Source organism: Lepisosteus platostomus, chromosome 8 (assembly GCF_059453375.1).
Source record: "Lepisosteus platostomus isolate fLepPlt1 chromosome 8, fLepPlt1.hap1, whole genome shotgun sequence".
Taxonomy (NCBI): Eukaryota; Metazoa; Chordata; class Actinopteri; order Semionotiformes; family Lepisosteidae; genus Lepisosteus; species Lepisosteus platostomus.
Genome location: NC_142618.1, coordinates 13681325 through 13696423, shown reverse-complemented (window position 1 = coordinate 13696423; position 15099 = coordinate 13681325). Strand labels below are relative to the sequence as shown.

Sequence of the window (15099 nt, the reverse complement as noted above, 5' to 3'; positions counted from 1 at the left end):
CTGATACGCATTCAATAACACAGTTTTGAGCTCATATACGTCTTCCTGCTCTGTCTGCAAAAAGGCCATTAGCAAGTCTTCTAATGGTGTTTGTATGCAATCTGTCATTTGGAGTAGTTTTTACATAAGAACTTAAGAAAGGCCACAAACGAGAGGAGGTGATTCAGCCTATCTAGCCTGTTTGGTATTTCGGCGCTAATTGATCTCATTCAGCCCTTTCCCGAAAAAAAGCCAGGATATTGGCTTCTGCGATGTGGCTGTGAAGCTTGCTCCTCACTCCCACAACACTCAAGTTGAGACACTGATTTCAACACGCATGCGTAAGATATTTCTCTGAACTCTGTATACCGTATTCCCCACACGGCAGCCGTATTCGCCTTGTACAGCTCGAACGCGGGTACGTTATCGACTGGCGGCTTGCTGGAGAGTAGATTAAACAGTGCGCTGTACGCCAGGGCCCTAGCAGTGTAGTGGAGACGTCTCCAGACTCACGCCTGGTGGGTTGTGGGATCAGGGCTCTGCTGCACACACTGCTGTCGTGCCTTGAGAGAGCTCCAGCATACCCTGCTCTGTAAACGGGGACGGTCCTGTCTGGGGTGGGCAGTCACAAGCTATTCCTGCCAACATCATGCTGGGGAAACCAGGATGAGCTCGGCCCCACCTGTAGCTCAGGATTTGGCAATGACTTATCTATCTGCATGCGGCTTTCATATGGTGCCCTTTTATTTAAGACATGAGAGGGAATCACGTGCTGCCTGTGTTTTATACCCAATTTGTTTTGCTTCCAAAAGGATTCCCAGTATGATTTCTGGTAAAAGTCACGGGGGGAGGGGGTGTAGTGCAAATCAAACAAGGTCAAACCCGTGTTAACAATAAGGTCCTGAACACCAGCTGAACACAAGCGAATCTACAGCACATACTGATACTGTTCTCTCACTTCTTTCTACAGCGAGGACTGATTGGGAGCATGATCATGAGATTTCATGGTGTCATGAATGACGGTGTGATTAAAAAGAGACAGACCTAAAAAGCACAGATTTATTGACAATCATTCCAAACTCCACGCAAAAAAATATAAAACAAACTACTACCTAAAAATGATTTAGTAAAGACTGCAAGACCCCGAGTCTCTTGTAGCCCATGGCTTGCCTCACTTATTGCCCCGAAGACAGATTAAGCCCTTACACAAATGAACAGTTGGATAGGGAGATAACGCGGGTTTGTACTTCAGCAAAAGACTCTCCACAGGACGGCCAATTCTCAGTCTCTCAACTGAAAAAACAAATATCTTGTTCTTGAACAGAAAAAGCATCCTAGAGAAACAAGCTCTGCCTGGAGGGTATACAAAGGAAATAAATGTTCCCTCAAATATAAAAAATAGACCTTTCCACTAAATCTACTGCAGGTCTATTCAACACTCAAAATTGCCTGTTGCCTAACAACAAACTATTGCCCTAAATTGACCGAAATATAAATATTGTAATAATCTAGAGCCTTGGTATACAATATTATCTGACTAAGCATTACACTTCTCTTGTATAATAAGGTTTAATATTTAAAAGATGTATGGATTGTATATTCAAATAACTGTGACGTTTTTTTCCCCAAATCTACTTGCTTGCAGATTGTGTGGCTTGTCGTTTGTGGTTGTGCAGTATGATAGTATAATTTATATTTGTAAGATGTACTATAATGTCATAATGTGAATGAACAAAACTGAATTAATTTAAACAGAAGCCCACAATTTGGAATACTGAGCTCAATCAAGCAGGCTAAGTTCTCCTTTCTAAACTGGCATTTCGTAAAGTACTGTTCCTGGAACTGAAAAGTACTGTTCCGTTTAAAAATAGTTAAATAATATATTATTGTATAAACTAAAAATACTAAACTCTTCAATAAATATTTCTTTTTTAATAAAAGCTATTAAGTCTTCTGTAACTCATGAAAGAGGATGAGTAAATTGACCCTAAGCACTGTCTAATTAATTAAAACTGAATTTAAACAGCACATGACACACAACTCAGGCACCACATATCTTAGTTAAGTCTGACAGTTCCAAAAACCGTGATAAAATCATTTACTGAAAAGCCACAAAAGAAAAAACAAACAAAATAATGCTGTGAATGCTAACACTTTTATGTGGGCCCACAGATTTGCAATGTTCTCAATGCTTCTCATTTCGAGGTATAAGTTTCTCACTGTTGTGCCCAAGTAATTGAAAACGTCTGAAACGTACTATAGATCTATAGCGGAAAGAAAACCAAAACAATGCAGGCATGATGGAGCACAACGAAATCATTCCTTCATTCTTCGTTTTATTAAATCAATCAAGTGGTATTAATGGACCACTAGATGGGACTCTCCCTCTTGGAAATCAACAAAAACAGAAAATACAGCAGTTCACTGGGAGACAATGTACACTAATTACTTCCATTCTTTGACATTGGGAAGGATGTTAAGACCTGAAATGTGGCATAATTACTATCAATTTTGCTGATGCTTTCATGCAAAATCCACTTACATTTTGAACCATTTTGTACCTTTTCATACAGCTAGATATACAGTTCTCCCAGAAGCTACAGTATCTGAGCGCAGTGCCTTGTTCAAGCGTACAGCAGACAGACCCCACCTGGGATCTCATATCCCCACCTTCTACTCCCCCACACTGTTGCCTAGTGTTAATAATCCAGTCAATGCCCACAGTGCACGACAGCAGCACTGCTGTCTTCATTAAAAAGGTTTCCACAAGGAATCTGTATATCACTTCAGTATCTTGTCCTGTCTTCCTTTCAGGCTTTTATCAGGATCTCACCATGGTGTGGTGTGATCAAGGACAGTCCGTCCCTCACATGTAAGATGGTTTGCAAATCAAGGTCCTGACTCTCTGTGGCCATTAAAAATCCCAGAGCGTTTCTCAAAATGAGCAGTGGTGTTACCCCGGTGTCCTGGCCACATTTACCACTGGCCTTTATCAATCATGGCCTCCTAGTAATCCCCGTCTCTGAACTGGCTTCATCACTCTGCTCTCCTCCCCACTGAGAGCTGGTGTGTGGGTGAGCCTACTGGTGCACTTTGGCTGCTGTCACATCATCCAGGTGGGGCTACACCCAGGTGGTGGAGGGGAGACCCCATTACCTGTAAAGTGCCTTGAGTGGAGTGCCCAGAAGGGCGCTATATACGCTATATAAATGTAAGAGAGTGTAAGTGAAGTGAAAAAGTGGTTAAAAGACATTCAGTCAGCTGGCGCATTTTCGTGGTGTTTTCATTTCACTTTCATTGTCCTCAGTCACGCCCAGCTAACTGCTGATTTAGTAAGCCCTGTGGACACAAGGAATCCAGCTGTCAGGGCTTGCTCAGGACGGCCAGCAGCACACTGAGGCGAGGGTCAGTGGAAAGCGCTGTGCTAGGGCACCGTCTTACCTTGCTCCCATTCTCCCTGGGCTCCGTCTTGAGGTCTGGCAGCAGGAGGCCCTTGTACTTGCTCCTCCCGTTGGCCGTGTGATTCTCCGTGTGGCACTCTGCCGCGAGGGGACAGTCACTGAGGTTCAGGGGCTGCTCCTCCGGCTCCGAAGGGCCCACGCCGTTGCTGTTGCTGTTGCTGTTGGCGTCTGCCGTCTCTCTACAGTGGTTCCCTCTCGGTCCGGCGGGCTTGTACGCCACCGTCTCGTTGCCGTTTATACTGTCCGCCGCCGAGTCATCTGCTTGAGGAAACGGAAGAAAAGTACTTTATCGCGACCGCCGCCAATATTCAGTTTCGGTCTTCGCTTGTCAGTTCCCAGTACATACTGTAGAAAAAAAAAATAACAAAAGAGTTCATCACTCCTGGTTTGGGCTTTTCATGAAAACTGGGGAAGGTAGGAAATAAAAACAGAAAGGACAAGAATGTTTTGGGCAAGGTTTTTGAATCAACATGGAACTTATGAACAAACTTTTTGTTTCGTTTCCTTCCACTGTGCTGCGCAGCCTTTGGAGATCTTTATACAGAAATAACATACCTTATCATTTAAATTAATGTAAAACTAAAAAAATGCTGTGTCTTGGAATAAACATACGTTTAACGACAGTACCGGACATCATGAAGTATCGGATTACAGTACTTGAAAGAAGTCAGGGGAGCCCAAGAAATCTCAATGTGTAATTTTAATTTTTGTCCTGCCATTTCTTTAAAGAAATGATACGTTATGACAATGTAAACGACTAAAACATTGTGCTCTTCGTTGCTGGCGGTGATCTGGGATTAGCAGTAGCAGCAGCACAGCTAGTATTGCAGAATCAACATTCAAAATGAAGCCAAGGTCCCAACGACTTTACGGCTGTTCCCACTGTTCCAGTATCGCTATATACAAGCCGACACGCAATATTAAACATCACAGAAAGTGCCAAGTGTGCAGCACTAATACAACAGCGTTGACTTCTCTTGAGTGCTTTGAGCTAGTATCTGACATGATCAATCAAGCAGACCCTATTCTCCAGTGGGACCACTCATTCCCCCAGAGCAAGGACCTCCACTTTCACAACAAAGTGCTGCAAAACTGAACGCGTCCAGGATCAGATCTGCCTTTCATTACGAAAGGGTGTCAATTACAGTTCTGTACAAAAGGGCTTGAGTAATCTTTGTTTATATTTATACAGTGGATAAAGTAGAGGGGACCTGCTGCAGGCATGATTTATGATACTGTATAATGTGAGAAAGACAAGGTGAGCAAAGCACCGAGGATCAGGGCAATTATAATGAAATTGTACATCAGGACTATGGTGGAGCATACAAAGCCATACATTCAGTAAAGCAGCAAGAAAAGAAACAACTCAAGAACTTAGGGTCAAAGCTCAGTGTTTCATTTTGTTTATATTCTTTTTTGTTCAACAGTCTTTGAAATTTTCATATTAGCCATTACCCGAGGATTCAAAAGACTGGATGTCTAGGCTTGCTGAATTTCTAGTGAGCATTGCAGTGCCTCTTTTGTCTTAACTCTGACAAATTAAAAACATCACATCTTTCGTGGGAGGATGTGTCCCAGGCGAACCTAAACATATCCCCCAGTGAAATATAAAGAGGGGTTGTTATTCCATAATTTGTAATAGATTGTAAGAAATGTGTGTTTCCCTGGAGCCACGTGGGAATGATCAACACAAACACAAAAAATTAATGTGAAAAAGAAAGGGCCGTCGATTCGCCGAATTATCAATTTGTATGATGCGAAAGGCTTCTAAATTAACAGTACTTCCAGTAACCACACGCCACCTGTCTCTGCTGTCTTGAAGTGTAGTGCAAAGCCTGACCATACTGTAGCTCTGAAACATTAGAAGGTATCAGAGGAGCACTTCAGTTCTACATCATGACTTACAACAGCTTTGAGCAATTTCTATTGTTCCTACACTATTCTAGTCCTTCATACTGTATTGATAATAAGCACGGTCACCAGTAAATCATAATCATTGTGATGTAGACAGTACATTCCAGGAGCTATGAATAATATGACAGGTGATTCAAATATTAAGATAAATGTTTCCTTATACTGAGTTTTGGTACATTAGAAACATGCAATTACAGTATATGAAAAAAAAGTTTTAGGAAATGAGATATTTGATCCCTTTCAGACAGCAGAACTGCTACCACCTGCTTAGAACTCAGGAGCTAAGCAAGACTGTGGCTGGTGAGCACTGCAATGGTAACTCCTAAAGAGAACAAGGAAAACCAGTTTGCAGCGCTGCGTGATGTCGGTAGACCAGTAGGTGGCGCTCTATAAACACATTCGATTGAGAAAAAACTTTAAAACTTAGTCATTGAACATATGGTAGGAGCGAAAGGAGTGGGAATGTTAACTGTTGATTTTGAACACTCTGGACTGCATAAAGGTGTCCTTTAATTCAAGCAGTTGGCAACTTTTCCATCTGTGATTGACAAAATAGGTCACTTTTTAGTTGTGCAAAACACTTTGGTACCCATGTGGATGAAAAGCAATTTACTTTTATTATTATTATTATTATTATTATTATTATTATTATTATTATTATTATTAAACTTTTACACTCTTAAGACTCCATATGCCTTGAATTGTGTACAAATCTTGGAAGAAACTAATGCTGCAGCCTTATTGTGACACAGAATACATACATATCACTGTTTTGGGGAACATGGGAAGATAAATATCTCCCTTTTGTGCAGCATTTTCCACCGCACTATGTCTACATCAATTCTTTCAAACAAATAATCATAATGTTGCCTAGTAATAAAGAAAAATTAAAGCTACTCAAGAGGACTAAATTGGCACCTTGAAAAGTTATTTTATTGCGGTCTTTTTTGTCTTATTTAGCAGGTTTAAATTTAAGAACATGCAGGTAAAGCATTTCTAAAGGTATTATAAATTTGGCCACCTATTTTTTACACGAAACTAGATGGAAACTCTTTGTTCAACAAGGTGCCTTTGTTGTCAGCAGAAACTAATACTGTCTTGGACAGGTCTCAGACAACAGAGGAGGGCCAATAATGTGATCTATTAAGTGCATTTGTATATGTGACAAATAGGAACTACTGCCGTAAAACTCTGTTTAACAATTAAAGTATACAATTTTTGAACTTTGTTTTTTCAGTTTTCCAACACGAGTGTTTGCAGCACACTTAGAAGTGACAGTATTTTATCACCAGACCCTGGAAGACGTTTCTTCCACTTTGGGCCAAAAGCATTAAGCCTGTCGAGAGGCAGAAACTCCACACCCTCGGAAAGCACGCACAAACACGCCCCAGTCCTTAAAAACGACTGGAGGTAGTGATCGTCTCCGCAGCCCCTCCCTTCACAAAACCCGACAGCTGTTCCTTCACCGGGACAACATTCCCTGCCTTTCCTCAAGCGAGGAAGAGGCCGATGACGTGGGCGAGGGAGAAGGCGGAAAAAAACCTGCCCGTCGAAATTCCACTCTTGAGCGGCTACCGCTAATCGCGGAGCCCGCTCCTCAGCCTGAAATACCTCAGCGTTGCTGAGGCGGGCCAGTTCGAGCGCTGCGGCTCCAGCATCCCTCAGGCGAGGTCCAACCTTTTTCTTGCAGCGCACCCAGGGATTAGCCTGACTTCCCTTAAATTCTCCCCGTTGCACAGCAAGAGCCAATCTTCCCCTGCGCGGAGCAGGAATGGGGTTGCCATGGAAACCGAGCACATTCTGGCAGAGCCACTACAGAGATGAGCCGCGGAAACGACAGTGAAGCATGTACTCGGCCTTCCTCCAGGGTGATGGGCTCCTTCCTCTATGATTAAATTCCCCGACAAGTTTACAGATGGGCCAGAGTGCTGTATTTTGCCAGAGGGATGTTTGCTGCTAAAGGAAGGAGGTTTCAGGATCACAGCAATGGCTAATGAGCCTGCTTGAATTCTGATTTTAGTGAAAGAGCACTCCCCCCCACCACCTCTGCCACCCCTCCTCCCTTTCTCTCTCCCCCCATCAAGAGCCATTGCAAAGCCTTTAGTCCCTAAACATTCTTACACTTCGGATGTTTTTCATTTGCTATGGCTGTAAATGACAATTCACTCAAGGACAGGCCAACCGACACAAACTAAGCCTCCAGTTCGCCACAGCCTTGTTTCAGAAAACAACGGCACCTCACACGAGTGATTTCTGGGTTTCTGGCCAACTGTGGATTACCTGTGACGCTCCCTAGCTAAGAAACCAAGAGAAATCAAAATCCTTTGGGCAAGCTGATGTTTATCTTCGAGGCGTGTTTATCTAGGGGGACTGGAGAGGACACAATAAGTACCTGTTCAATCATGGGCATCATATCACTTCATTTATCTGATGCCATGACTGCTTCGCCTGAGTTGTGCACTGTAGCGGTTCTTAGTTCCTACCACAGGGTCTATCAGAATGGCGAATAGTGATTTTCCACAGGCTCACAATCGCTGCTGCTTGCTACTGCTGCTGCCCCTGCTGCTCTGCCCTGCAGCAGGATCTGTGGGACCAAGCGCCTAGCTCGAGTCTCCATGGCGATTTCTCCCTCTATCCAATGGGGATTAATACTCTCTTGACAGGCAGGCAGCCGGTGTCGACCTGAATGAGGAATCAAAGCCGATCCACCGCCCCAGTCCAGGGGGCTGCTGTGGGAGCTGATGGCTGACACAGAAAACACATTAGACACAGACAATGAAGTCGCGCTGGATGCTGCTTTATTGCTAGTATTCCTTATTAAATGTGGTTTGCACGTCTGCGAAAACACAGAAGCCATCCCAGGGAAACAAATTAAAAGCCAGGAGCCTCTTGGCAGGTGCAGGTGGATCTGCTTGCAGCCCACTAAGGAATTTCACATATCCTGTGCCGTGACAACACAAGCACAGCCCAGACCCAGTAGATTTCACCTGTTAAGCAGCATGACTTCCTATTAATAATAATGGCTTCCTGTGTCAGTCGTGTGTCATTGTCCCAACCTGCGACTCAAACGTATGCGAGCAAGACATACAATCTTTTAGGGAGAGGCCGGCTAAAATAATCGATCCAAAATGTAAAGTTTAGCCCTGTTCAGCTCTTGATAGCTTTGATTTCTGTAACAGCATAATATGTGGTGCTGGCTACAATGCACAGTGTGTTTGCTCTGGAGCTCTGTAGCACCTTCTTAAGGGAAACATAGTGTGATAAGTGAAGCCAAGCACGTTGTTTACAAGCATCCTCTTTCAAATATTCAGACTGCTGCAAAATGGATGAATATAAGCATGCAGTAAAATAAAGATAGAATACATACAGCCAAATTGAAAAGGTGGCACTTTTAACCTGAGCACTCAGATGAAAAATAGGATTCTTGTGTCATAAACATACTGTACGAGTTTACTTCTACAAGTCTTTGGGGAAAGATGTGAAAATAATGACAGCGCAAAATGAAAGTTACCTGAGCATGATCAGAACTGTTTTTGATGGTAAAATTAAACTGGTATGGCACGGTGGACAGTGGGTAGCATTTCTGCTTTGGAGAGCTGGGGCCCTGGTTTTAATTCCTGGGGTGCTATCTGTGTGGAGTTTGCATGTGCATTTCCTCCAAGGTGCTCCAGTTTCCTCCCACAGAGACATACTGTACTGGTAGGTTAACTGGTTTTCTGGGGAAAATGGCCCTAGTGTGTGTGTGAGTGTGTGTGTGTGTGTGTGTGTGTGTGTGTGTGTGTCTATGTGTGCCCTGAGATAGACTGGTGTCCCATCCAGGGTGTATCCTGCCTTGCACCCGTTGCTTGCTGGGATAGGCTCTGACTTCGCTGTGACCTTCTATTGAATAAAGTGGTTAGACAATTGATGGGTAAAACTGGTACTGCATGTTCACCCCACCCTCTTGATCAAGAAATTCTTCAGTCGTTTTTTTACATTTTACAAGTACAGTAAGTCATTTTCTCCTTTTAATAAGACATCATATTGCATTTACTGTGTTTATATTAATATTTATCTCTGGATTTACATGCGATAATGGGAAAAACCCATTGTCAAAAATTATATTGAGTATATTGGAAAATTGGTTTCCTTCTGATGAAATTCAATTGGCATTTTTGAATAAGAAAAGACTGTGTTTTTCTTTTGGTCAAATATTCTTTTTGTATTTTCCTGGCATTTCTAAACTAATTTCTTTTATTGCCTGATTCTGAAAAAGCAACAACTTGCTACTTAATATGTCTGGTTCTCAGAGGCTTCTCTTAAGAATCATTTAATTATAAAGCTAAATAAATTGGATACTTAATTAATGACAAACACACAATCATTTGCTTTTATTAATAAAGCATTATTATTACTATGCAGCATGATATTTTTATTATCGAAGCTATTAACATGCAATATGTAAAAATAATATTAAAATCTATGTATATTTTTAAATAACAGTGTTAACATTTTTCATCTTAAAAATGCAAAGCAACGACAGATTTAAAATAATAAGTTCAGATTAATGAGATTGTATCATGATAGCAGAATAAAGAACCAATTATCTTTAAATCACTACACCTTTTGAATACAGAATAAGGATGATTTTTAAAAACCCAAAGAATCAAGAGTTCAAACAAGAAATCAATTAATATTCCACTTTGCTCTTTAGAAATAACCCATCCATCCAACTAATTTTTAAACCACATTTCCCATATATTGTCATGGGGGGAGCTGGAGCCTATCCTGGCAAGCAATGGACACAAGGCAGGACACTCTCTGGGTGGGACGCCAATCCATCACAGGGCACACACATTGACACCAGGGCCAATTTTCCCAGAAGCCACTGAATCTACCAGTACAGCTTTGGACTGTGAGAGGAAATCAGAGCACCCAGAGGAAACTCAGGCAAACATGGAAAGAACATAAAAACTCCACACAGATATCACCCCAAGAATTGAACCCAGTGCCCCAGTACCGTAAGGCAGTAATGCTAACCACTGCACCACAGTCCCACCCGTTAAAGGAGTCATTAAAATCAATCTGTCTAATCGATTAATCTGAACTTCACAGAGAAACTCATTTCATACAAATTCAAATGTGCAAGTATCGATGGACTGGGCTCCTTCCCTGCCTGTCATTAGAAGAGATTTCCAAGGAATGACACTAGTTTATGGAAGAGAACAATCATGGAAAAATCAAGGAAGAAACAGCCAACCGGGGGAGTCTGAAGCTGCAGCTACAGAAATAAAAGAGACAAAATCTTTGTCTAATGTTTCAATGGTACAGATTATATAGTCCACGTCAGACTCCTCCCGAACTGCAGTTCCTGGAACAAGGAGGACAAATTCTGACTAAGACTAAGGACAACAGCCCCTGCAATGGGAAACTGGGGTGTTTTTCAATTTACTTTATTTAGAAATCCAATCGAATCCACTGGTGAAGCATCATATCACCCTCAGGCACCATAGCAAGGCCTCACTCCAATGAGTAGTGTGTTTTCATCAGGGAGGTCCAGACATGGGTGAAGCTACTGTACATTCACATGAGCACAGCCACCTAATTACTGTGCAAAACAGCAAGAACAGTATTTGCAGGTGTATTAATATACTGCATTTAATTATAGGGGACTGGTTTTAGGTTACATAATTCTTAAATATTTGCAAAGGCAACTCTGTCTTCAAACATTTTTATCTATAAAGCATTTTCTTAATATTTTTTTTTCATTAACACATATGCTAGCTAGATAATTAAAGGTTAAAACACATTCAGAAGTCCTTTATAAATAATGCACCTTACAAAGATACTAAAAAAAAAAACAACCTAAAAATTGTAACTTCTGACATTTAGTAGAAATTCACATTAAAGATATATAGTAGTTATCACACTCCCAAAAACCTGTCGGTATATGCGTTTTTACATGGACTTTTCATTTTTAGGTGTTTGAGAACCTTTTCATCTTTAAGCTTTGCTGCAGTTGTGGCTCATGTGCAGAAGATTCTCAGCCACAACCCTGACCCCTATCAAATTCTAGATAACAAAACTTCGGTATGTCAGTCATCCTTCAATATGCAGTACACTGTCATCCTTCAGTATGCAGTACAGTAAGTAAATAGCACACACACTTGTTACCATGGTATATGCATTGAGCTGTACAGTGTTGAAAACCCACCACTGTAGCTCATGATTGGTAGTGGAATCTGGGCTAGATTCGCTGGGCTAGAATGTCAGTCTAGGTTCTCACTGAGTTCTGAGGTCCTAATCTCTGCCACCAATGACACAAGCAGAACTGATTTCTTAACTGTTGACCTGAACTTTGCATAATACTGTATTGGGGCTGCATTCCACCCAAGCACAAAGTGGATATGTCTTAAGTGTTGTTACCTAAGAAATGACGACTGCTTTATTTAGACTAGTACTAGTATCGTAGCAATGGTCAAAATGGTTTGCAAATGTATTTTTACAATTGTATGCTGGATCTTGAAATAAAAGGATTTGGGCATGACGAGAGACTGAAATATGAAAATAACAGGGAATTACGTAAGGAATATTAAAATAAGAAGGTTGGCAGTTGAATCCAAAAGACAGAAAAAGAATATGCCGCTTTCCCATTTCTTCTGTGTACTATTCTGAATTTATTAGCTTTGGATATCATTTTGAGTAAAATACTTGAAGCAGAACATGAGAATCACAAATTATGAAAATCCCACTAAATTGGTACCGTACCAGCATAATGCATGACAAATTACACTTCTTAATTAAATTGCTCAATTGTGCTTAATTGAAAGGACACGCCCTTAAAATACCAAAACGGTAGTGACAAATAAAATGTGCAATTAACATTTTATTACGCACTCTATCCACAACTGTAACTCCATTTAGAGACAGGTTTCTGTAAGAGCAAGCAGAAATCACTAGGAGTTCTGGGATGTGCCCATAATAATAATCAAGCCTGACCACCCTACAATAGCTGAGCTTGCCCTACCTTCCCTATGCTATACCTATCACTGATGTTGTCATTTGTTCAAGCACCTCAAGGAGCTAAGTAGGTAGGTCCCTTTTTCAGGCCATCAAGGCCCATGGGGGAATGGGGGGCAAGGGCCACCTTTTTTCTTGACCATCCAACACTGGAGGTGGAGGTGATGTGGTCAGTATCACACTCCAGTCAGCCTATTACCCCTGGAAGGATTAACCCCCGGTACTCATTTAGAAAGCAGGCTGAGTAGACCCGGGAATTAGACCAAGCTACATTGCTTGCCCCTACCTGGGCTTGAACCCAGGACCTTCCAGTTAGGGGCTAGACACCCTTGCCGTCTGAGCTACCACAGGCTTGAGCAGCTGCCTGGGTGAAATATGGGAATGGACAGTTGGACCAGTGGATGGAGGGGATGATAAAGACGAAACAGTCTGGTTGACCCAAATCGTGTTTCACTAGGAAAGACAGCCTCCAAGAACGAAACGTATTGACAATGCGTATTGAGTGATTCAGTTGGCCGATAACCTGCTTGGCTGAGGGCGGACCTCCTGGCTAGAGGACGAGGAGGCTGGGACCCCCCTGCAGAGTGAGGGGTGACCAAGGGCCAGCTGCACAGGTGGACGTGGGCTAGAGGTGGGACACAAACGGCGAGGGAGAGAAGGGAATCAAGTATAGTATTTGTAATTTCTAACTGATATAGCTGTGGCTGATTGAACTTGGCTGTTGTCATCCTTCTTGGACTTTCATGAGCAACTCCATTTATAAGAGTTAGGAGCTGGGAAGTAAACTTAACCTTAAGGAGGATATTTCACTCACATTGCTACAGTAAAACGTCCGGCTGTATCAATGGGTACAAATGAAAGTCTCTTTGGATAAAGGTGTCAAACGCAATAAATTCATAAGAACAATAACGATAACAAAACACTGCCCCCAAAGTTAATTCTATGCAATATGATGAAAAGACTAATATGTTCATACAATACATATGTAGTGTAAATACCACCAAATGGGTAATGGCATTATGTATTACAAACACATCTCATTGCTTAGAAGAAAAGCTATATCATATCCACTCATCTGTTCTACACGACTGGTGGAAACGTTCTAGAAATACTAGGAATATATCAATGTAATTCATATTGATTACAATGATGGGAAGAATGGCTGTGCTGCTACATCAGGAGTGACCTATGGTTTATTGGATTAGGTTCACATTGTGCTTTGTTTGGTTTCTCCGGTGTTTGTTGGTAATGTTATTTAGATAAGCCAGCCACTCACAATCCTTGGGACAAACTGCTTTGAAGACCTTTTGTTTGTCATCGGTAGGTCAAAGCCCTGGGGACACCTGTAAATATTCCCGAAAAATGTCCTGCTACATGAGGAAATTAGCCAGAATCCACTGGCTTTTGCAAAAGCTCGTTAAGCATTGGAGAAGAAAAGACATGGTTTCTGCCACGAGACCATTAACCCTTGTAATGGAGTGTACGTTTCCATCTCTGAGCGATCCAGGTAACTTTCAGATCCTAAGCTGCAGTACGTGCGATAAGAAAATCCAACAAAATGCAGGAAGAGTGATTTGTTCTGTTAAACGGAGTACCTCCAAGAGTGATGAGGAGTGGTTCACGGTAATTATGAGTCGTACTGTAGTTATCGGTAGTATTCACGGATCAAAAGAATAAGATCGAATGGCATGATATCCGTGCTTCCTCCAGAAAAGGTTAACAGTGAGACAAAACTGAAAGAAAGACCACAGACCACAACAGACACAGAGCACCAGTAGCTATAGAAACAAAACCGACACAGGCAGTAGAAGGGGCTGTTCTGATTGTCCGTGTCAATTTCCACCGCAAAACCTCGCCCTACGCAACGCCGAAAGGGACGACGCCTCTTTGAGAAGCCGCGACAACGAGGAGAGTAGGAAGTGTTTTCTCTGCCAAGCAGACCATGAGCGTTGCCTGGAACGTCAGGAAAGGTCATGGGGGGCCCAGGTGGCCAGCTGTAGAACCTTTAAATCTACAAGAATGAGGAACAAACCGTTCTGATGGCAAACAGAAAGTTGGGATCGTTAAAAAGTACAGAATTTGATGTACTCGGGGGTCGACAGGTTAAGATTGTATAATACACTGGGACGCCCCTCAGAATGTTCTGCACTTCTGGAATTCCCCCCCAAAAAAGAAGAGAAGATTACATGGAGGCCGTCGGAGCCAAATATTCAAAACCTTCGAAGACAAAGCCAATCCCGCGCACCTCTTCAATGAGCACCCCAGAATGAACAAGCCAGAGGACACGTGTGTACAGAGACGTGCGTCTAAAACCGCTGCACTTCGTCACACAAAGGCTTGTGAGGACCTGGAATCTGGAATAAGATACGGGCCTGTTCCAGTAAAGGGAGCAGGAGAGGGGGAGAAAGGTCAAACCTGAGGCTCTGTGATTGCCAGCAAGGGACCCCAATGGATCGGAAATACTGCGATTCCTGCAAAACGTAGGGCTCTTTCGAAGAATGTGTTTTGACCTTTGTAGGTTTCGGAACACATTTCTGAACCAGCTTCTGATCTTTTAATAGTAATCTGCACAATTTCCACTCCTTTCCGCCTTAAACGACTTTACTTGGCTGAAAATGTAATTACTATGCAGGTAATCCATGTAAATTGAATAAAAAATTCATGGCCTTTAAAAACAGTACATAAAAAGAACAGGAAACATTTAACTTTAACAACCTAAATCAATTGAAAAAACATTTGTATGTAC

At 42.1% G+C, this 15099-nt stretch overlaps 1 protein-coding gene across 5 annotated transcripts in view; it reads right to left on the bottom strand.

Annotated features, from left to right (window-relative positions):
- LOC148655701 (nucleolar protein 4-like) overlaps window positions 1-15099 on the bottom strand; it is a 118418-nt gene that overhangs the window by 68603 nt on the left and 34716 nt on the right. For 3 of the 5 annotated variants that reach the window (XM_088642505.1, XM_088642507.1, XM_088642508.1), the window contains exon 6: window positions 3421-3701. In XM_088642505.1, the coding sequence (XP_088498631.1) occupies window positions 3421-3701 (281 nt within the window). The remainder of the gene's footprint in view (window positions 1-3420; window positions 3702-15099) is intronic. The other 2 variants (XM_088642506.1, XM_088642509.1) reach the window with 1 other exon arrangement.